The following is a 22,425-nucleotide window of genomic DNA, read 5'->3' as shown; positions in this document are numbered from 1 at the left end:
GTTAATTTATTTTGATGGTTCCCTAGTTCTTATGTTGATTATATGCCTTTACAGGTACAACTTCCATAGATAGACTTGATCACTTCCATATTTGGTCTGTTACTATTTTATTAAATGGTGTGCTATTTGGATTTAGCCAACAGTATGAACCAAAAACTGAAAAGCTGGCTTGTAGATATGCCTTGTTTTGTCTTGTACACTCAAATTCCAATAGAGAAGTGCCAATTTTTACTGCTCTTGTTAGCTAGTTGTTGCTTATTAGTTTAGTTTTCTTCACCAAATGATTATAAAAATCAACGTCATTTGGAATTGGGGATATCTTTTTCACATAGCTTGGTTTGTTCAGAAAATTTATCACCATTCTACCTACCCTATTTCCATAGGATCCATCAACTTGTTAACATTATCTTGACAACAGCTTTACTTAAACTGCTCTTTCTTTCTTTGTTTATAAGCTTTGGCATAGTTCTCTGCAATGCCTGGGAAATTCAGAGAGCTGACAAGTTCCAATATGGCTTCGAATCGTTCTGATTGTTCATCAAAGGAGAGACTGAAATGGACTCAAGAGCTTCATGATCTGTTTGAGAAGGCAGTTAGTCAGCTCGGAGGTCCGGAAAGTAAGTGATCCGAGTGACTGTCTTATCTACAAGGTTTAACGGTTAAACAGAGCTCAGCTTTAATTTATTTATTTAATTACGATTTTGGACACTGCCCTTCACGTGCTGGCCTGATTGTTTTTTTATAGACCAAAGAATTGGAGATTGTTTTTGATAATGAGTGACAGTGAGATTCACTTTTATGTAGTTAATAATTATGTCTTAGACACGTTCATGTGCGCACATGTCAAGCATGTTAATCTTTTTTGATAATAGGGTGTCAATGACAATATAATGAGGCTCATAATTATTTTACTTAACTATGTCGTCTTACTTGCTGGCAAGCGTGATTCTCTTTCATGAATCAAACACGTGAAAATTATTTTTATCTTCAACCATCCTCACGTTGAATTTGAAACGTTTTAATTTCTATCATATTATTATCCTCTCACTCCTTTTTTTTTCTTTTCATTTTCTTCAAAAAAATTAAATTGGCATGCAGGAGCAACACCAAAAGGAATTTTGAAGGTTATGTCAATTCCTGGTCTAACAATCTTCCATGTGAAAAGCCACCTACAGGTTTTCTTATATCCCTAGTGATGATTTCTTTCATTTGTATATATAATTTATTCAAAATTCAATAAGCTGTATTTTCTACTATATAGAATCCATAAAATTAAAATTCTAGAAGCAGATCTAGAAGCCTGATTACGGATTCACGTGAATCCAGTAAGTTTTACTCATCGCTTCTATAAATATTTGACTATGAAGTCAATTATATTATAGTCTTAATTTGAGATTGCTAAAAAAACTCATAAATTTCAAATCTTGGATGCCTGAAATGCAACTTAGTACTTCAAATATGCATTTTCTTTTCATTTAAAACTCAGGTTATGTATAATATATGCATGAGAAACGTCAGTAATTGTCTAATACAGAAATTTTCATCTAAACAAACAAACTTATGCACTATATTTACCAAATATAGTGAGTGTTCAAAAGAATTATCAAATATAGCAAGAATTTTCGGAAATTCATTATGTATCACTGATATAAAGCGAATTGTTATATAACTGTAGTGAATTATTGTATCACTGATACAAAGTGAATTTCAAAAACTGCTATTCCTTAGAGTAATTATCCAAACTATCGCTATTTAATTTATGAAAATTTCGATATTATTTATTCATTTCTTATTTTTTGTCTCGATTTGCAACAGAAATACCGTATGTCAAAATTTGTACGCGAAGACCCTGTTAGTAAGTCTAATTTATTTTGTTGAAATTTCCATAATTGGTTATATGCAAATTAATTATGTTAATAATATATACTAAGTTCTATATATATATATATATTTCATTTTTCTAACATATAGTTGGCAAGTTTGAAAGGAGAAGCATATCAGAAATTTTGCCAAACTTCAGTGTTACAGCGTGAGTTACTGTTTCATTCCTTATAAATACAGAAACGAATTTTAAATTTAAATTTTATGAGTTCTTACGTGGACATCAATTATTATTCAATAACAATTAAATTTACAATTAAATATTTATAAATTAAAATTTTATTACATATATAAGGTTGAGCAAAGGCTACTAGGTTCACTACTAGAAAAGTGTCATTTACATGTGTCTTTTTATATTCGTACACTGCAACAAATAAAAGATTTAGCGGTAATAATATATTATATTTAGCAATTATAATAAATATAGATATTTATAACCAACAACACTATATATATATATGTTGTTAAAAACTTTAGCGATTGTACATCGCTAAATGTTTTTGAAGCAATAACTATTACTGTTAAAAGAAAATTTATTACCATTAAATGTTTTTTTTATTGTAATGGTAGAAACTACACGATATTTTAACAAGTTATAGGTAAGTCCCCCTTATGTTCCAAGTTACTAGTCCAACTAATCATGAACAATACCTATAATTATTTTTTAAGTAACTGTTCGATATTTTTTAATATCAATTTATAGAAGTTAAACTCTATATCGATTTATATAGGGGCGCTCAGCTTAATGAAGCATTACAAATGCATATGGATGCACACAAGCGATTAAGCGATCATCTTGAGGTTAACTAATTAAATTTATAATTTAAAAATCCTTTTCATGATTTTTATCCATATTTAGCAAGTTATAAATTAAGATTAATTTTGCTTTTGCTCTTATAAAGGTTCAAAAAAACTTGAAGATGAAACTTGAAGCACAGGGAAGATTTTTAGATCGAATAATGGAAGAACAAAAAGCTCGTGCTTCTGATTCTAGGTCAAGCTCCAAGTCTTATTCGTATTCACCCTTGTCATTACCATCCTTATGCGAGGAATCTGAATCAAACGTTAAGGAACTTGAGGTTGAATATGATTCCGAGGTTGATAGACGATTTGGTAGTCAATTAGCACAAAAAAAGACTCGATTTGAAGAAGACGATGGATTATTAAATCATCGATACAATAATACTAACAATGTTACATATTCACCAGAATGGAGTACTCTTGCAACTTACGAATCATCATCACATGATTTGCATGCTTTATATGATTATCTTATTTAATCAACTTAGTGAAATATATTTGAGTGAAGAAAAAGTGTGTTAGCTAGGCAAAATATGTATATTGAATGTATTTAAAATAAAACTATATATTGTGTCATACGTTGTGTAGTCTTGATAATTAATAAGCACAATCTACATATGGGGGGGGGGGGGGGGTTCTTAATTAGTCAATCATCAAGATGGACAATGGTTCACTTTTTTTTTTAAATGGCTAATAATGATATTCACATGTTTTTTTTTGAGCCTTCAAGGATTCTCATTCTTTTTTTGTTTTGTTTGGGGTGTGAGGGTGGGGACGCTTTTGAGTTGAAATTCTTCGATTTAGTTGGTCGACAATACAATCTAGTTGGTGAAAAAAATATGGAGAATTTTCACATATAGCCACTCAAAAATATCTTAATTATGCTCCATAGTTATAGTTTGCTAATTACAATTCGTAGCTATAGTTAGGGCTGTACAGAGCAAACCGATAAACTGCACCAAACCGACAAACCGAATCAAATCGAAAAAAAACCCGACTAGTGGTTTGATTTGACTTGGTTTGGTGTTTGAAAAAAAAAACCCGACCATTATAGGGTTGTGGTTTGGTTTTAACTAAAAAAAGTCAAACCGAACCCAAACCGACCCGATTATAGATATACTACTTTTAAATTATGTTATACATAAAAATATTTATTAAAATGTAATTTATAAATATTTTTAATTTTTTTTTTATAATTTTTGTTTTCTTTCTTATATTTAGATTTGGACTTGAGAAGCCTATCTAAATAATATACAAAAAAAATCCATCTTATAAAGTTATATTATAAAGTTAAAACTTCAAACAATGTTCTGCTTCCATCTTATATGGTGATATTTTGTACTAAAACTCTTTTTAAGAAGCACTGTTTTATGTTTTTTATTAGATACTATGAAAAACTCGAGAAACCCGAAAAAATCCGAAAAATCAGAGAAAAATTGATATCGAAAAATCCAACTTTTATTGGTTTAGTTTGATTTATAGATTTAATAACTCGACACAAATATTTTGGTTTGGTTTGTAAAAAATCCGAACCAACCCGGTCCATGTACACCCCTAGCTATAGTTATAGCAACGTTTGTATAATTCGCGCAGCATTTGTATAATTCGCTATACAATTTGTAGTTTTTGTATAATGTTTTTATATTTCACTATATAATTCATGCACAACGTAATTCGCTATACAATTTGTTGTGTTTGTATATTTCGCTATACAATTCGATTCGCGCATAGCGTTTGTATAAATCGCGCGAATTATACAAAACTCAACTGTATAATCGCGCGAATTATACAAAATTCAAACTGTAATTGCAGCTAGATGTTTGCCGCGAGTCATAATTAATTCAAACTATAGCTATGTTAGCTAATTAACTAATATATATTTGCTTATCCGCGTAATTTTCTCAATATTAAGTGAGAATTAATCTTTAGTTCTCTATATAAATAATTTAATATTTAATTAAGTGCACTATCTAATTTTTTCGTAGCATAACTATCAATGAATATATATATATATATATATATATATCTCTTTCATTTCGTCAAAATAATATTTTATATTATAGATGCTTATGAAACCCCCCCCCCCCCCCCAAGCCTAGTGGTAATGATTTCTTTAGCACTACGAGTTTTACACAACGATATAGTTTATAGATACTAATTTTTTTTATTTTTCATCCGATGTTTAATATCCATATTAAAATTCAACTAAATCTGAATTCGTATCAAAAAAATTTATATTGAGAAATAAAATACTCTTTAACAAAGATGGCTCCATAGATACGATTTCATTGTGTGTGCTCGGAACAATAGTTTTGCACAAATATATCATGATATTAAATATTTTAATTTAAGTTCTTTTTTTAAGAGATAGAATATAATAACCTAGTTAAAGCATAATGATGTCATGTAAGCATATTGGCTAATTATTTCCTTTCTTCGTAGTTGAAGAGGTGATATCACTAGAAAGAAATACTTTCGTATTCTTCTTCTTCTTTTTTTCTTCCTATTGTTTGTTTCTGACCCTCAATTTTGATTTTCCTATATCCTCTCAGATTGTTGTTTGACTAAATAAATATTTTTAAATTATTTTTTGTATATTTTTTAAAACTTTTTAAAATCTAATTATTCATGATTTATAAGTATATTATTTATTATTAAACATTTGCTATCGATTATCGTAAATTTCATATAGAATTCATCCTTAAAATAATACTTTGCGCACTTCAAATTTACATTCATAATATATATACATATATTTGTATAATATATGATGTATATGTATGTGTATACACATTTATAATTAAATAATAGAAAATTTACCTACCTTCCTTTTTTTTTTTTTTTTTTTTTTACCCCCCATTTTGGAGGATTTATAGTGTTTCCACACTTCCCCTCCAATGTGACTCGAACCCAGGACCTACCGGTCGTGGGTGGAGGTGCTTAACCAACTGAGCAAGCCTACACATTCTTATTTGCCATATTTTCTATTATTTCTTATCATTCCAAAATATTTCAAAAATCCCTCTTTTTCCTTTCTGAACCCCACTCATTCAGATACATTACTTCCTATTTTCTCTCATTCTATTTTCATTCCTCCAATCTCTCATATTTTCACTCCCTCAATCACAACAGTCACTTCATTCATTACCACTTTGAATTTTAATTTTTTTCTCTCTCTCCAGTCAATCGATTTCAACTTCCTCAATACGTAATTTTTCGTCTTTTCCATCTGAAAGTTCATTCATCTGTGTTATCTTTTTTATTTTTTTTATTTTTTTTATTTTGCATATTTAAAGTCCTGATACATATGCATGATGTTACTTTTTTTATCTTTGGAATTACCTAGTGAAACTTACCTAATATTGATCGTGTTTATAATTCTGACGATAAAGATTGGGCTAAAAACAAATTCAAATGATTGCACGATTCATTATCAATGACGAATCAGAATGTTGAGAAGACGAAGTCGAAGAAGGATGTACCTTCGTCTTCTAAAGTGATTGCGGAAAAAATCCTTAAAAAGGAGTAGAAAAGTTATTTTTTTTTCTTTCAGTAGAATAGATTATTGATTATTTTTTAAATTTTGTTGTTCATCTTTTTGTAATACATATAAGTTCAGATTTTTAATGTATCTAGTAGTTTTTGTTTCTTAAATTAATGTATAATGCATTTGTTTTAACATTATGACACATTAGCTAAAGCGTTTGAGTTGGTTAGTTCTAACTCGTGTTTTCTAAAGAGGAATAATCAATTGGTCACCTTTAGTAGCACGGTAGCTAGGACTCAGATTGATTACCTACTCCTCCGGAAGGATGATAGAAGCCTTTGTAAGGATTGCAAGGTTGTTTCGAGTGAAAATATTACTACCCAATATAAGCTTTTGGCGATGGACTTGGAGATTAGGAGAGATAGGTGAAAAAAAGACCCTTTATGACTGACCGAAGATTAGATTGGAGGGGGGGCTAACTCCCTCCCTTTCTCCGAAGATGGGGGAGAAGTTGACTGATTTAGGGGCTTGGAGTAGAAGTGGGGTTGTAAACAACATGTGGGACATGACAACTAATTGCATTAGAAAAGTAGCTACTGAGGTTCTAGGGGTATCGAGAGGAATTTTTGGTGGTCGTCAAAGAGATTGGTGGTGGAATGGAGAAGTACAAGGTAAAGTGAAAGCCAAGAAGGTTGCCTATATGAAGTGGTTGGAGTGCGTGGATGAGGAGGAGAAGAGTATGCTTAAATATATCTATAAGAAGGCAAAGATGAAAGCGAAGTTGGTGGTCACCAGTGCTAAGACGACAGCTTTTGAATGCTTGTATGTTGAGTTAGGGGAAAAAGGTAGGGAGAAGAGATTGTATAGGCTTGCTAAAGTGAGAGAAAGAAAAGCCCACGACCTGGATCTAGTAAAGTGCATCAAGGACGAGGAAGGTGAAGTGTTAGTGGATGAGACCTCTATCAAGCAAATGTGGCAAGCTTACTTTCACAAACTCCTAAATGAGAAAGGAGACAGAGACATTATACTGGGTGATTTGGTATACTCTCATAGTCTTCAAGACTTTGGGTACTGTAGGTTTTTTAGGGTTGATGAGGTTAGACATGCTATTAGTAGGATGAGGAGGGGGAGAGCGACTAGGCCCGATAAAATTTCAGTGGACTTTTGAAAGAGCATTGACAAAGCAGGTTTGGAGTGGTTGACTAAGTTGTTTAATGTTATTTTGAAGACTTCTAAGATGCCCGATGAATGAAGGTGGAGTACTATGGTTCCATTATACAAAAACAAGGGTGACATCCAAAACTATAATAATTACAAGGGTATAAAATTACTAAGCCACACTATGAAGATTTGAGAGAGAGTGGTCGAGATGAGGGTGAGGAGAGGAGTGTCAATCTTAGAGAACCAGTTCGGATCCATGCCGGGGTGTTTGATTAATGAAGCAATCCATCTTATGCGGAAACTAGTGAACAAATTTAGAGAAAGGAAAAGGAATCTCCATATGGTGATCATTGACCTTGAAAAAGCCTATGACAAAGTTCCGAGGGATGTTCTCAGGAGGTGTCTAAAGGCTAACGGTGTCCCGATGGTGTATATTAGGGCGATAAAGGACATGTATACTGGATACAAGACTCGGGTTAGAACGGTACGAGGTGACTCAGAGCATTTTCCTATTGAGATGGGACTGCATCAGGGATCTATGTTGAGTCCTTTTTTTTTGCCTCGGTGATGGATGAACTGAAACCTTCTATTTAGGAGGAGGTTCCATGGTATATGCTATTTGTGGATGACATAGTTTTAATTGATGAGAATCGGGACAGAGATAATGATAGGTTGGAGGTTTGGAGACAAACGTTGGAGTCCAAAGGTTTCAGATTGAGTAGAACCAAAATAGAATACTTGGAGTGCAAATTTAGTGGTGTGATGGATGAAGAGGGCATGGAAGTGAGGCTTTCCATCCAACCTATCCCCGAGATAGAAAACTTTAAATATCTTGAATCCATCATCCAGAGTAATAGGGACATCGATGAAGATGTCACGCACCACATTGGGGTAGCATGGATGAAATAGAGGTTTGTTTCTAGAGTTCTGTGTGATAAGAAAGTACCGCCTAAACTTAAAAGTAAGTTCTATAGAATGGTTGTTAGACCAACATTTTTATATGGAGTGGAGTGCTGGCCAGTAAAGAACTCTCATGTTCAGAAGATGCATGTTGCGGAGATGAGGATGCTGAGATGGATGTTTGGGCACACTAGGAGTGATAAGATTAGGAATGAGGTTATTCGAAAGAAGGTGGGAGTGACATTTGTGGCAGACAAGATGAGAGAAGCGAGATTGAGATGGTTTAGGCATGTACAGAGGAGGGGTATCGATGCCCCAGTTAGGAGGTGCAATTGGTTGGAAGTAGGGGTTATGCAGAGGGGTAGGGGTAGATCAAAAAAGTATTGGAGAGAGGTGATTAGGCAAGATTTGGCGCTACTCCATATCACTAAGGACATGACCTTAGATAGAAAGGAGTGGAGGTCGCGGATTAGGGTAGAAGGCTAGTAGGGATATAATGGTATCCTATCGTGTGTCGGTTTAGGGTAGTTGGAGGTCTAGGCGTGTATTTATAGTTGTGTGGTTATTGCCTTTGATTATCATATAACTTTGCTATCTTTATTGTTCTTGTCTTGTAAATTTGCATCGCTTTTCTCTTTTTTGCATTAAGCTATATATATATATATATTATTTTTCTCTCTTACTTGGGACTATGACTTTTGAGCGGAGGATCTTTCGGAATCAGCCTCTCTATTTCCATGAGGTAGTGGTAAGATTTGCATACATCCTACCCTCCCCAGACCCCACTTGTGGAATTTTACTGGATATGTTGTTATTGTACATTTGAATTATGTTTTCGAGATGGATAGACTTATCATGATACATTACTCTATTTATTATCTTGTTTAAATTGATAAGTATTGTATTTCTGCTAGATACATTAAATAAGTAATTTCTGCCCGTAAGATGTTAAATTTGAGATAGATACATTAACGTGTGGTAGTCGCTATGTATTATATACATTTATTATAATTCAAATTTATGTATCATACCTAAAAAATTAGTGCATGATACATTAATATATATAACAGTGGTGACTTGATATGTATATGATAGATGTGATAAATTTTAAAAATTGTTGAATTTGATATATATTATGTATCATGTACATATAAATTAATTTGATACACAGTGCTTTAGATATAGAACATTATGATTTTATATATCAAGTGTATTTATTATGTAAGTGCACAGACACATAACTTTCGAATTTAAATAAATCTGAACAAAAAGTAAATAATGCAGATACATAACAACAACTGATACATGATAGATGATATAATTTGTAATGATTATGTATGAGATAAATAATTAAAGACATGAGACACACATGTTTAGACATAAAAATAGACCAGAAGTCATATGTATCAGAAAAAGATTAACAACAAAAAATAAAATCAATAAGTTGCTCTATCAATATTGTGTCATATACATAACTATGACTATGATACAAACTGATATTGTTATAAGAATATTAGTGTTTATGTATCAACAATTATATTTTATAATGTCTACAGATACAGACTCTTCTAGTTGAATACGTTTGAGTGTATGTATCTAGTAGTAAAAAATAACAAAATTTGGAATAGTTATGTATCAAACACATAATTATGAACATGATACATACTAATTTTTGTTTCAATAAATTGAGGTTATGTATCAAAACTAATATTTGAATACGATACATTGTGCATGATAAAAATATAATGTCTCATAATGTTAAAACAAAAGCATTACACATTAATTTAAGAAAGAAAAATAACTAGATACATTAAAATTTTGAATATATATATCATAAAAAGATGAACAATAAAAAATTATTGAAAAAAAATTCAACAATCTGATATGCTTAAAGCAAAAAAAAAAAAATGATGACGAAATCGTTATACACTTTCTACTTTGCTCTGTATCAACTCTTGTAACTTTTTTTCACTTTCAATAATGACGCCATCCATGGATCTCGACCCAAAATCCTTACCGGAGCCACCACCAACTCGACCTTTTCCCCTCATTTTTTGGACTTTTTTTTCGCAGTCGATTCTGAAGTCGAATATACATCCTTCTTCGATTAATTGGGTAATCACACTACTAAAAGATAGAGCATATCCATATGTATCAGAAATTTGTAGATGAAAAAACTAAAATAAATATTAAAAAATTGATAACTTATGAATGTAAAGAAAAAAAATGGACGAAGAAGCAAGTTTGCTATGATTTAGGAGAAAAAAAATTGAAATTTGAATTGTTTGAAGTTGTTACCATTTTAGGGAGATTAATATCAATATGTTGTTTTTTGATTTGTGGAACAGACATTTTGTTTTACCTTTAATTTTCTTTTTAAGCTCAACAAACAAGTTGTATAATGTATCAACATTTATGTATCCGGATGTCACAAATTTGAAGAGATTTTTGTAAATTGATAAAGAATAGGGATATGATATAATTTGCTCCTTACACTAAGTGATTCCTAAAAATTATACAATAATAATCATCTTATTTTAATTATAAAGATCTTTATGTAACTTTATTAATTGCTTGTAATTAATTTAAAAAATAATATTTTTACATAGTATTATTATTTACTTAATTACTTACTAATTTATTTATATGTAGTATTTTATTAATTAAATAGCATCCTAATCAATCTCATCCCAAATTAATTTCAGTTCTATCTATATTTTTTTTTTACCTATTTAATGTCAATTTTAACGACAATTATACCAAAGTGACCCGATTTTTTAAAATTTCAAATCAATTCCCAATTAACCCATAGTCCGATGTAGATCCTTGTTTTAATCTCAGGCCTCCATTTGATCTAATCTAACGACCCTAATTAAACCCTCCCCTTTCCTTTTTTATTTTTACCCCAAAACCCTCTAACCCTATCCAATTTTACACTCACCATCCAAAATACTCAATTGCATGCTACTTGTTAAAAATTCAATTCATTTTACACTTTTTCAACCAAGAAATAGACGTATAGGACTTGATCTAGTGTTTGTAATTATCAAACTGATAAATAAAAAAATAAAAAAGTAAATAATCAAAACTCATGTAATAACAAACATGATAAATTAATATCCATTCATATTAATGCAATAAGATTCTATAACTTTATCTACTATTACTGGAAAAAAGAAGATGATAAAATATAAAGATAAACATAATTAAAGAACGATTTAGCATCGCCTAATCTATGTATTGATAATAGCAAAAATATAGAGATGCTACGTTGATTTTTTGTCCAATCCACCTTGGGAGATTAGAAGAATGAATAGTTCATCCTTAAACAAAAGATTTAGTAGGGAGTATTCATGCATGTTAGGAGTCCAGATTGGAAGATCATAGCCAGTAACATGCTTGATGTCATTAATAATAGATTGACAAGTATTTGGATCAACTAAGAAACAACACTTTCTTTTGTTAAGAAGCTAACCATAACAATTTTCATTAATAGTTAGCTTATTCATCATAGTCATAACAGATAAAGGGTCATCAGAAGATAATAAGATGGTATCATATTCAAAAATAATAATTAAAAAAGAAAATTGATACTTTAAGATGAAAATCCTTCAAAAACATTGCAAAAATAGATATGTTTTGTACCAACTCAACTTTATTCGTTTGCTCTTTTAGCCATTTTTTCTTCAAATTTTGGCTTTCATTTTTCTATTTGGCTATTTTCTCAAGTATTTGAAGTTGTTCAAACCCTTATGCTTTTCAAGGCTCCCAAAATCTGAAATTATATCATTCAAATCATTATTAGTCTATTAATCTTACAAATGGGACATGAACTCATTGTTAAAAAGTAGCATAACAATAAATATTTGTGATGCATAACAATAAACTTATATAATCAATGTATCGTTGTTGTATAATCAAATTAACAAAAAATGTGATGCATAACAATAAATGTTTTTTACTACCCAATATGTAACACTTACCAACTTTTGGCTTTTTTTTTTGATTTTGATTTATATGGCTACATACATTCACCCCCCCCCCCCCCAAAAAAAATAAAATAAAATAAAATATATATATATGATACACTCACACAAACCTTTCTGAAAAAACAAGGATTCTAAGGGCTCTTTATTGGTTTTCCTCACTTTTTTCTACAACAAGTAGAAAAGAAAAATTGCAACTTCCATTTTAATTACATACTCTTTTGAAATTTATTAGTTTGGCTTTATGATATTTTAGATTGCTGGAGTTTTCTGATACTTGTAAATCCGTATTTATCAAAACAAATTTTTTCTTTCATATCATAATCTCTCCGATCCCGTATCAATTAGTGAGCCGTTAGGAGTCTTTTTTTTGCTACTAATTAACTGTTAGAATTCTTGACCAAAGTATTGCCATTTTAAAAACTAATTCACAAACTATTAAGTTTTTTTGAAATTTTACAAAATTAGTATAAACGTATTTCTCAGTAACGTTTTAGGCTATATTTTATTAATAAATATTAAGCCGTGTAAGATATACGGAGTTGACGACGTTAAATAAAAACGTCACTTACAGTAACATTTTAAGTATAATACGTTACTATGAGTAACTTTTTATAAAACGTTACTCTGAGACTTGTTTTATCCTAAAATGTTACTCATAGTAACATTTCTTTAGAATCCAATCACGGGCCATCAAATCCTGCAAATTTGACTATAAAACATTACTGTCAGTAACATTTTAACTTAAAAATGTGACTGCAATTCCGACTCTATGTTAAAGTTATTCCAGACCTATGATTATAAAATAAACCTTGTTGGAAAGAATGTTCTGCATATTCCAACATTTTTCAGCAATTTTTTTTACTTGTGTTGCCCATTGATTAAATAATATTCACAAAACTTTATCAGGTATGCATTAAATAAGTCAAGTTGATATAGAATGTTAAGTTTTTATTATAGCTCTAAAATTATTTTTCTGATTTATTAATTATTTAAAAAGTTTTATTTTTATGTGTAGGACAAAGATGGCGAACTCTGAACATAATGTAATGGTAGCTTTTATTGGGGTGGTGAAATAATTACTGACATGAACGGATTCAGGTATACTGAATGTGCTAGAACGACCATTATCATGTCTACCTCAACTAACCATGTTGAATTGGTTGGATTGTTGCATGAGAAAATGGGAACAAATAGTGCAAATATTCAAATGGATATTTCTGGAAAATATCCATGTTCAATTCAAGGTTCATTGAGTTTAAAATTGAGAATGACCAATCTTTGGTACAATTCTTTTTCATACCTCAAAAATTTGCGGATAAGATTGATATAAATGTTTTGGAGATGTATGTAAAAACCAAATCAACAAATCAAAATGATGTATTTCAAATTAGTGGTCAGCACGGTTATCACATGAATCTATTGGCTCAAAATTATGAATTTTCCACGGCCAGCCAACCTCATTTTGCAGAACCGTTTGTTCCAACAATTGTTGATGCATGACCATCGATCATTTGATGAAGGCTCAAGTAGCCAAATATTGATAATAGCCACAGGGAATATGAGGCCAGGTAAAACAAAAAATTTATATTTTATTAAATTTGTGTAATAATTTGATAAGATAATGTTTTCTATCAGTATACACAAATTATCTCCTATTAACTCTATCGCTTTTAAAATAAGATTCTATATACCATAATCTTGCTAGAATATAACTAATATTTTTTTCCCACGGAGATAGTGAGTTCAATGTTGATCTATATAATGATGTAAATGCTAAAATTAGTGATGAAAGTTGAGAGGAAGATGAACCCTGAGAAGTGTTATGACGGAAGGACGCAAACCCAAAAAACAAAGAAAATAAATAACACTAAATTTAACGTGAAAAAACCTTTCAAATCGAAGGTAACAACCACGGGATCTTCAAAATCCGAATTGCTCCACTATAACAATAAGAGGGTTACAAATATTCTCCTAAATGGCTACACAACAATTGCCAAGTAAGGAGAAGCAATAGCTATACCAACAAAAGTAATAGGAAGAGAATCACCCAAAATAGAGCTACTATTCGGGGACCTAAAATGGGATGTTGCTGACCACCAAATCTGATCTTCACCATTCAAATCAAACACTAAGATGTTAGTAACACTCAGTAAATATTTCAGCCCGATCCAACGGTTAATGAATTGGCAAACAAAATTTGAAGGTCGCTGATCGGAGAGGCAAAACTCTTGCGGAAAACACTCTTTTCTTCTCTCTTCTCTCTTGTTGAAAGCTCTCTCAAAAACCTCTCTTATGTGCCTAATGTCTCTCAAAGACACTACCAATGAGCAATTACATAATTCTCTCAAATCATCCTATTATAGAGTGGTACTTTTTCCTAAAGCCAAAACCAACTCCAATTAGGATTATAATTCCAATCCTTTTTCAAATAGAATTGGAAACCAAATTAGGAGAATTATTCCAATTCTTTTCCAAATAGAATTGGAAACCAAATTAGGAGAATTATTTAAACTCTTTTATAAATAGGATTAGGCCATGGGCCTTTGGCTGAAACATGGGCCATAGCCCAACAAACTCCCCCTCCAGCCAAGGGGCCAGATGGGCTTCAAGTGGAGGAACTCTTAACAGGCTTCATGCCTGCCGCTATTCTACAAAACTCCTATTTTTCTGCGATCACCACTTTAGTAAGCATATCTGAAGGATTTTCATGACTGTGTATCTTCTCAACCTCAAATAATTTCTCTTCCACGGCCATTCTAATCCAATGATACTTTCTACTAATATGCTTGGACTTACAATGAAAGGTGGAGTGCTTGGTGAGATAACTAGCACTCTGATTATCACAGAATAAGACGAACCTTGGCTGTTCAAAGTCAAGATCTTTCATAAATTCCTTTATCCAAAGTAATTCTTTGGCACTTTCAGTGATAGCAATATATTCGGCTTCTGTGGTGGATAAAGCTATGCACTTCTGTAGTCTAGATTGCCAGGAAATAGCTCCCCCTGCAAAAGTGATCAAATAACCAGAAGTGGATTTTGAATTGTCAAGATTGCCTCCCAAATCAGTCTGTGTAGCATACAAGTTTAGGCTTGCCACTACCAAAGCACAACTCCATATCTGAAATGCCCTTCAAATATCTTAGTATCCATTTCACTGCATTCCAGTATTTTTTTCCAGAATTAGAAAGAAATCTGCTAACAGTGCCAATAGCATGTGCAATATCTAATCTAGTGCAAACCATAGCATACATCAGACTACCAACTGCAGAAGAGTATGAAATACATGACATCTCCTTCTTCTCTTCATTAGTAGATGGACTCTAGATCGTACTCAACTTAAGATGTTTAGCAAGAGGAGTACTAACCACTTTTGCTTCTGTCATATTGAATCTCTTGAGTACCTTCTCAATGTACTGCTTTTGGGATAATGATAACTCCTTCTTCTTTCTGTCTCGATGAATTTGTATGCCTAAAATTTTCTTTGCTGGCCCCAAGTCCTTCATTGTAAATGATTTGCTCAACTCTTTCTTAAGGAATACAATTCTAGATTTATTTCTACCAACAACATATCATCCACATAAAGTAGTAAGATAATAAAATCATCATCAGAGAACTTCTGAAAGAATACACAATGATCTGAAGAAGTTTTCTTGTATCCTTGATTTTTGATGACAGATTCAAACTTTAAGTACCACTGCCTTGGAGCTTGTTTCAAGCCGTACAAGCTCTTTCTTAATTTGCAGACAAAGTTTTCTTTTCCTTTAAACACGAAACCTTCAGGATGCTCCATGTAAATTTCTTCTTCTAAATCACCATGAAGAAAAGAAGTCTTGACATACATCTGCTCAACCTCTAAATCTAGACTTGCAGCTAAGCCTAGAACCATGCGAATAGAAGACATTTTCACAATAGGAGAGAAAATTTCATCAAAGTCAACACCCTTTCTCTGGCCAAAACCTTTGACAACTAACCTCGCTTTATATCTAGGTGCAGATGTATGTTGCTCTTGCTTTACTCTGAAGATCCATTTATTTGTCAAAACTTTCTTACCTTTCGGTAACTCCACTAACTCATATGTGTCATTCTCATGAAGTGACTTCATCTCATCTTCCATGGCTTCTATCCACTTATCTCTATGAGTATCTAGCATGACTTCATCATAATCTTCAGGTTCTCCCATGTCAGTCAAAAGTATATACTCATTAGGAGAATAACGTGTTGACTTTAGCTTCTCCCTAGTAGATCTTCTACAAGAGGTTTCTGGAGCATCTGGAGTAGTCATTTGAACATGAGTTAGTGGATGATCAATCATAACATCATTACTAGGAGCATCTTCAAGTTCTACACTCTGATGATCATTCTGATCTTGATCCCCATCGACATTTGTATCTTGGATTCCTTCATGTGTAAAAGATGTGTCAGTACTAGAAACTAGATCAACATCAACGAAGCTCTCATCAATCTGAGAATCTGTTTTCTCAGTCTTGTTAATATCTTCAATTGTTTGTTTTTCAAAGAACACAACATCACGACTTCTGATAAGCTTCTTATCAATCGGATCATAAAAACGATATCCAAACTCATCATGACCATAACCAATAAAGATGCACTGTTTCATTTTAACGTCTAATTTTGATCTCTCATCTTTTGGAACATGCACACAAGCTTTACACCCAAAGACTTTCAAGTGATCATAGGAGACATCCTTTGCAAACCAAACTCTATTTGGAACATCACCATCCAAAACAACAGTGGGAGACAACTTGATAACATAAGCAACAGTGTTAAGTGCTTCCGCCCAAAAGGAATTTGGAAGTTTAGCCTCTGAAAGCACACATCTAACTCTCTCAACAAGAGTTCTATTCATCCTTTCTGCCAAGCCATTCAATTGAGGCGTCTTGGGAGGAGTCTTCTGATGATGAATTCCTTGCGCTTTGCAGTAGTTGTCAAAGGGACCAATATACTCACCACCATTATCAGTGCGAATACATTTTAATTTCTTTCTAGTTTGTCTCTCAGATAAGGCTTGAAACTCCTTAAACACATCAAGTACTTGATCTTTGGATTTTAAAGAATATACCACAACTTGCGAGAATGATCATCAATAAAAGTTGCAAAGTAAAGTGCACCACCTTTTGATTGTACTTTAAAAGGACCACACAGGTCAGAGTGTACTAGCTTTAGTAGTTAAGACTTTCTTGAAGAAGGATTAGTGTGAAAAGAAACTCTTTTCTATTTCCCAGCTAAGTAATGAACACATTTTTTCACCTTTGCTTGTTTCACACCAGCAAGCAAATTCTTCTTAGCCAAACATGTGATCCCGCTCTCGCTCATATGACTGAGTATCTTGTGCCATAATTCTGATAAAGTCTCACTTTCTACCAAATTTATAGAGTCCCCTAGAATTGATCCTTGTGTCACGTATAAATTTGAATGCTTTCTTTCGCGAGCTACAATCAATGAGCCTTTGGTGAGCTTCCATTGGCCATTGATGTTATATCTTGCACTTTTGCGCATTCGGAAAGAAAAAATTTGACTTGCAAGGAAAGAGGTTATGATTTATTTTATTTAATACCGGTGTAATATTCAAGGAAAAATTGAGGTGGAAATACGGAGGAAGGCCGAGGAAAAAATTTATGTGGAATTTTTGGAAATTAGTTTTGCAAATTACAAAGTAAAGACTTATAGTTTTGGGCTTAAGGAAAAAAAAGATAATGACAATAAGAGAAGTTGAGGCCCAACACAAGAAATGGCCCAAGTTTTGGAAATTGAGTTCATTAATTAAGAGGCCCATTACCCATATACTATCTATATAGATATATTCTCTAGTTTGCTAGAAACTTCAAGAAAGCAAAGTCTAAAAGATGACTTAGTATTCATCTTGTTTTCTATTCCTAGAATTTTCAAGAAACTTGGAGAAAAGAGGAAAAAAAAATAAGAGAGGAAAATTGGCATAGCTAAGGATTTTATCCCTTGAAATCTTGTTCCAAAACTTATTTTTTCTAGTATTCCAAGAAAGTTGAAGGCCCTAATCAACATAGAGGGATTGTTGGAACAAGAAGACTATTCATTCTTGCAAGGCACAATTCTAGCCAAATTGAAGAACTAAGTGGAAAAGGTACGGTTTCAATCTTCTTTATATGTTATGGATGGTTGGTATATGTTGTAGAGTGAAGAAATGGATGAAGTATATAAAAATATGTATGTGGGTGTTGGCCGTGTATGTGTGATGTTGTGTGGAAAGAATAGATTAATTTTATGTAGTATGTGGTTGTTGTTGCAAGGTATAGGAATGGATGGAAAATTCATGAAAATATGCATATAGTTGTTGTGGCCGAATATGGGGGTGGTTTGGCAAGTTATGGTGAATTGAATCTATTTAGTGTTTTAGTTGTTGTTATGGATTCTATGTTGCTAATAAAAGCTTAAGGATCCTTATAAAGTTGTAGTAGTTGGAGACTTGTTTTAGAAGTTTGTAAATTTAATATAATGTTCTTGCATATATGGAAGCTAATATTGTTAGTATGATGTGGTTAGTGTGTAAATTATTGGGTTGTGGTAATTGAATTTGAAAGAAGGGATTACATTGTTATTGTTCTTATTGGAATTGAAAGGTCTTGGAGAAAGTAGTATATTAATTTGGTATGGTTGTTGGTAAATTGTCCGAGTTGAAATCTCGGATTGTTGTTGATAAAATTGGCCGAGTTAGATTCTCGGGGATGGTGTATTTACAGGGAAAGTGTTGTCGAAATTTTGGTAGACAAAATGTTAGTTTAGAATGAGGTTCTTGGATACCTATAGCTAATGTTGGCATTCATTAATCTTGTTATAGATTTTGGGAAGGCCAAGAGTTAAATGGGATTGACTAAGGAAGCGGACAAGGTATGTAAGGCTTACCCTTTTCTTCCAAGGCATGATCCCGATGTTATGGTTTCATAAGTGCTTCCATATTTTCTTTGTTTTCAAAAGTTAGGTGTCAATGGTCCCAAGGGAATGACTAATTTTTCTATAACCCGTCAATGTTTTCCCAAAATGTCTATAGCTTTCCAAGATAAAGGTTTACAGTATTACAAGCTTTTATGACAATAACGATGGATATGTTTTACAACGACATTGATGACGTCGAGAATGAGAATATGTTATAATGACTATGATAAGAACGGATTCATGTCTAAAAGGTTCTTGATATTACTCTCGTCTTGATTTTTAAATAATAGTCTCATCTTATAACAATTGTTCCTTCAAGGTGAGACGAAGCGACCATGATTAATCCATAATATAAGCAGAGGTTACCGACCTTCCGTCACTCCGATAAATATGCGACTTTCGTTGGGGTCTTGTGCATGCTGTCTATATATATATATGTATATGTATATGGGGGATATAGGGAGGTGTATATGTGGCGCTATAGACGCATTCCCACCTGATCAGTTGAAGTAATTTCCATCCCGGACGCGGGATGCTCGGACACGGGACATATGTGGGCGATATGACATGTTCTATTTTCTATGTATATGAAAAAGAAATGATTTTAAAGGAAAAGACAAGCATGCATGGCATCCAGCCTAAAAGGCACTCATATGTACAGGTTACTCTCTTATCTCACTTTATGTTCTATGATTCTATGATACGGTTGTTCATACCTTATGTTCGTTAATATGCTGATTTTCATGCCTTACATACTCGGTACATTACTCGTACTGACGTCCCTTCTTGTGGACGCTGCATTTCATGCCACGCAGGTAGGCAGGCAGATGAGTTCGGTCCTTAGGAGCCCCACTAGCAGTACACCAAGAGCGCTCCAGTTGTTTCGGAGCTTTATTTTATCGGTACTACTTTTGTGTATATATTTGGGCACGGAAGAAACTGGCCCTCCTTGTGGTCATATGTATCTTGTTTAGAGGCTCGAAGAGAGATATGTACAGCTAGATGTTTTGCAACTTTGTTCATTGCTATGTAATATGTTAGAAAAGTCTGTTGATGCATGGTTATAATTATGCTTTTAACAATGGTATCACTCATTCGGTCCACTCAGTAGTAAGAATAGGATACGTTATAGTAGGTGCTCGAAATAACACTTTCGGGTACCTATCGCGGCCCTAGTTGGGTCGTGACAATTGAATAAGTCATTATGGTAGCCATCATCATCTAGTTGTCCTACAGAGATCAAGAAATGTCTGGAGCGTGCTTGACATTCTGAAGGACTAACGTTGTACCAAGATTGGTCTTCAAACAAACCGTGCCAACACCAAGTACCTTAACTTCACCAGCATTACCCATCTTTAACACGCTGGAATTAACAGGAGTATAAGATGAAAAGAAGTCTTTCCTCGGTGTGACATGCGATGTAGATCTAGAATCTACTATCCAACTTGTATCTTGATATACAAAATTGATGACGTTTTTATCACAAGCAAATAAAAGGTCATCTCGGACAACAACAACAACATTGTCTCCATTATTTTCTTCTTTCTTTCCTTCTCTAAGCTCTTGCTTCAACTGATTGCAAAATCTTTTAATATGTCCTTTCTTTCCACAATAATGACATGAAACATTTTGATACCTGGATCTTGACTTGCTTCTACTTTTACCTCTACTTCTCGAACCTCTTGTTTTACCTCTCCCTCGATCTTCTGTAAAGAGAACGTCTGAATGTGAGGATGTTCCTTGAGATCTTCTTCTGACTTCTTTATTCAACACACCACTTTTTGCATATTCCATAGTAACCTTACCACCGGGAGCAGAATTTGTTAAAGAAACTCGAAGAGTTTCCCAAGAATCTGGTAGAGTGTTAAGAAGCCAAAGCCCTTGTATTTCATCATCAAAATTGACACTCTTTCTTGACAACTGATCAAGAACACCTTGAAAATCATTTATATGATCAAGAATAGGACTGCCCTCCTTGTATTTAAAGGTCATCAATTGCTTTAGCAAAAATAACTTGTTATTGCTAGTTTTTGAAGCGTAAAACATCTCCAACTTTTCCCACAATGTTCTAGCATGTGTCTCATTCACAATATGGTTGCGAACATTATCTTCAACCCATTGCCTTATATATCCATATACTTGTTGGTGCTCAAATCCATCGCTTAGATTTAGGGCGATAGGGCGCCTGTACATTCAGAGATGGATAAAATTGCTTCTTACCCTTATTTTTATGTAAAGGATCTAGTAGGTTGGGTAGCTTTTGTCCCAATTTTCATCTGTCACATTCTCGGGTTTATGAGCAGCAAAAATGGGAAGATGCATCTTTTTCACGAACAATAAATCTTTCATCTTGCTCTTTCATATGTTGTAGTTACTACCATTTAAACACACTATCTTGCTCATATTACCCTCTATCAAAAAATTCTTGATAGACAACCAAAGCTCTGATACCACTTGTTATGACGGAAGGACGCAAACCCAAAAAATAGAGAAAATAAATAACATCAAATTTAACGTGAAAAAACCTTTCAAATCGAAGGTAACAACCACGGAATCTTCAAAATCCGAATTGCTCCACTATAACAATAAGAGGGTTACAAATATTCTCCTAAATGGCTACACAACAATTGCCAAGTAAGGAGAAGCAATAGCTATACCAACAAAAGTAATAGGAAGAGAATCACTCAAAATAGAGCTACTATTCGGGGACCTAAAATGGGATGTTGCTGACCACCAAATCTGATCTTCACCATTCAAATCAAACACTAAGATGTTAGTAACACTCAGTAAATATTTCAGCCCGATCCAACGGTTAATGAATTGGCAAACAAAATTTGAAGGTCGCTGATCGGAGAGGCAAAACTCTTGCGGAAAACACTCTTTTCTTCTCTCTTCTCTCTTGTTGAAAGCTCTCTCAAAAACCTCTCTTATGTGCCTAATGTCTCTCAAAGACACTACCAATGAGCAATTACATAATTCTCTCAAATCATCCTATTATAGAGTGATACTTTTTCCTAAAGCCCAAACCAACTCCAATTAGGATTATAATTCCAATCCTTTTTCAAATAGAATTGGAAACCAAATTAGGAGAATTATTCCAATTCTTTTCCAAATAGAATTGGAAACCAAATTAGGAGAATTATTCAAATGCTTTTACAAATAGGATTACGCCATGGGCCTTTGGCTGGAACATGGGCCATAGCCCAACAAGAAGATGATGACGAGAGTGAACCTGATGAAGATATCAATGATACTAGCGTAAGTCTTCATAACCAATAT

The 22,425-nt window shown here is 32.9% G+C and overlaps 1 protein-coding gene across 1 annotated transcript; it reads left to right on the top strand.

Annotated features, from left to right (window-relative positions):
- Nucleotides 1–461: 461 nt before the first annotated feature.
- On the top strand, nucleotides 462–3,161 carry LOC129881545 (myb family transcription factor PHL7-like). Its single transcript, XM_055955727.1, has 6 exons — nucleotides 462–617; nucleotides 1,099–1,175; nucleotides 1,816–1,855; nucleotides 1,972–2,029; nucleotides 2,613–2,682; nucleotides 2,784–3,161. The coding sequence occupies exons 1-6, from the start codon at nucleotides 476–478 to the stop codon at nucleotides 3,159–3,161; spliced, it is 765 nt and encodes a 254-aa protein (XP_055811702.1). The 5' UTR covers nucleotides 462–475.
- The last annotated feature ends 19,264 nt before the right edge of the window (nucleotides 3,162–22,425 follow it).

Source organism: Solanum dulcamara, chromosome 3 (assembly GCF_947179165.1).
Source record: "Solanum dulcamara chromosome 3, daSolDulc1.2, whole genome shotgun sequence".
NCBI classification, from domain to species: domain Eukaryota; kingdom Viridiplantae; phylum Streptophyta; class Magnoliopsida; order Solanales; family Solanaceae; genus Solanum; species Solanum dulcamara.
This window is presented reverse-complemented; position numbering and strand designations above follow the sequence as displayed.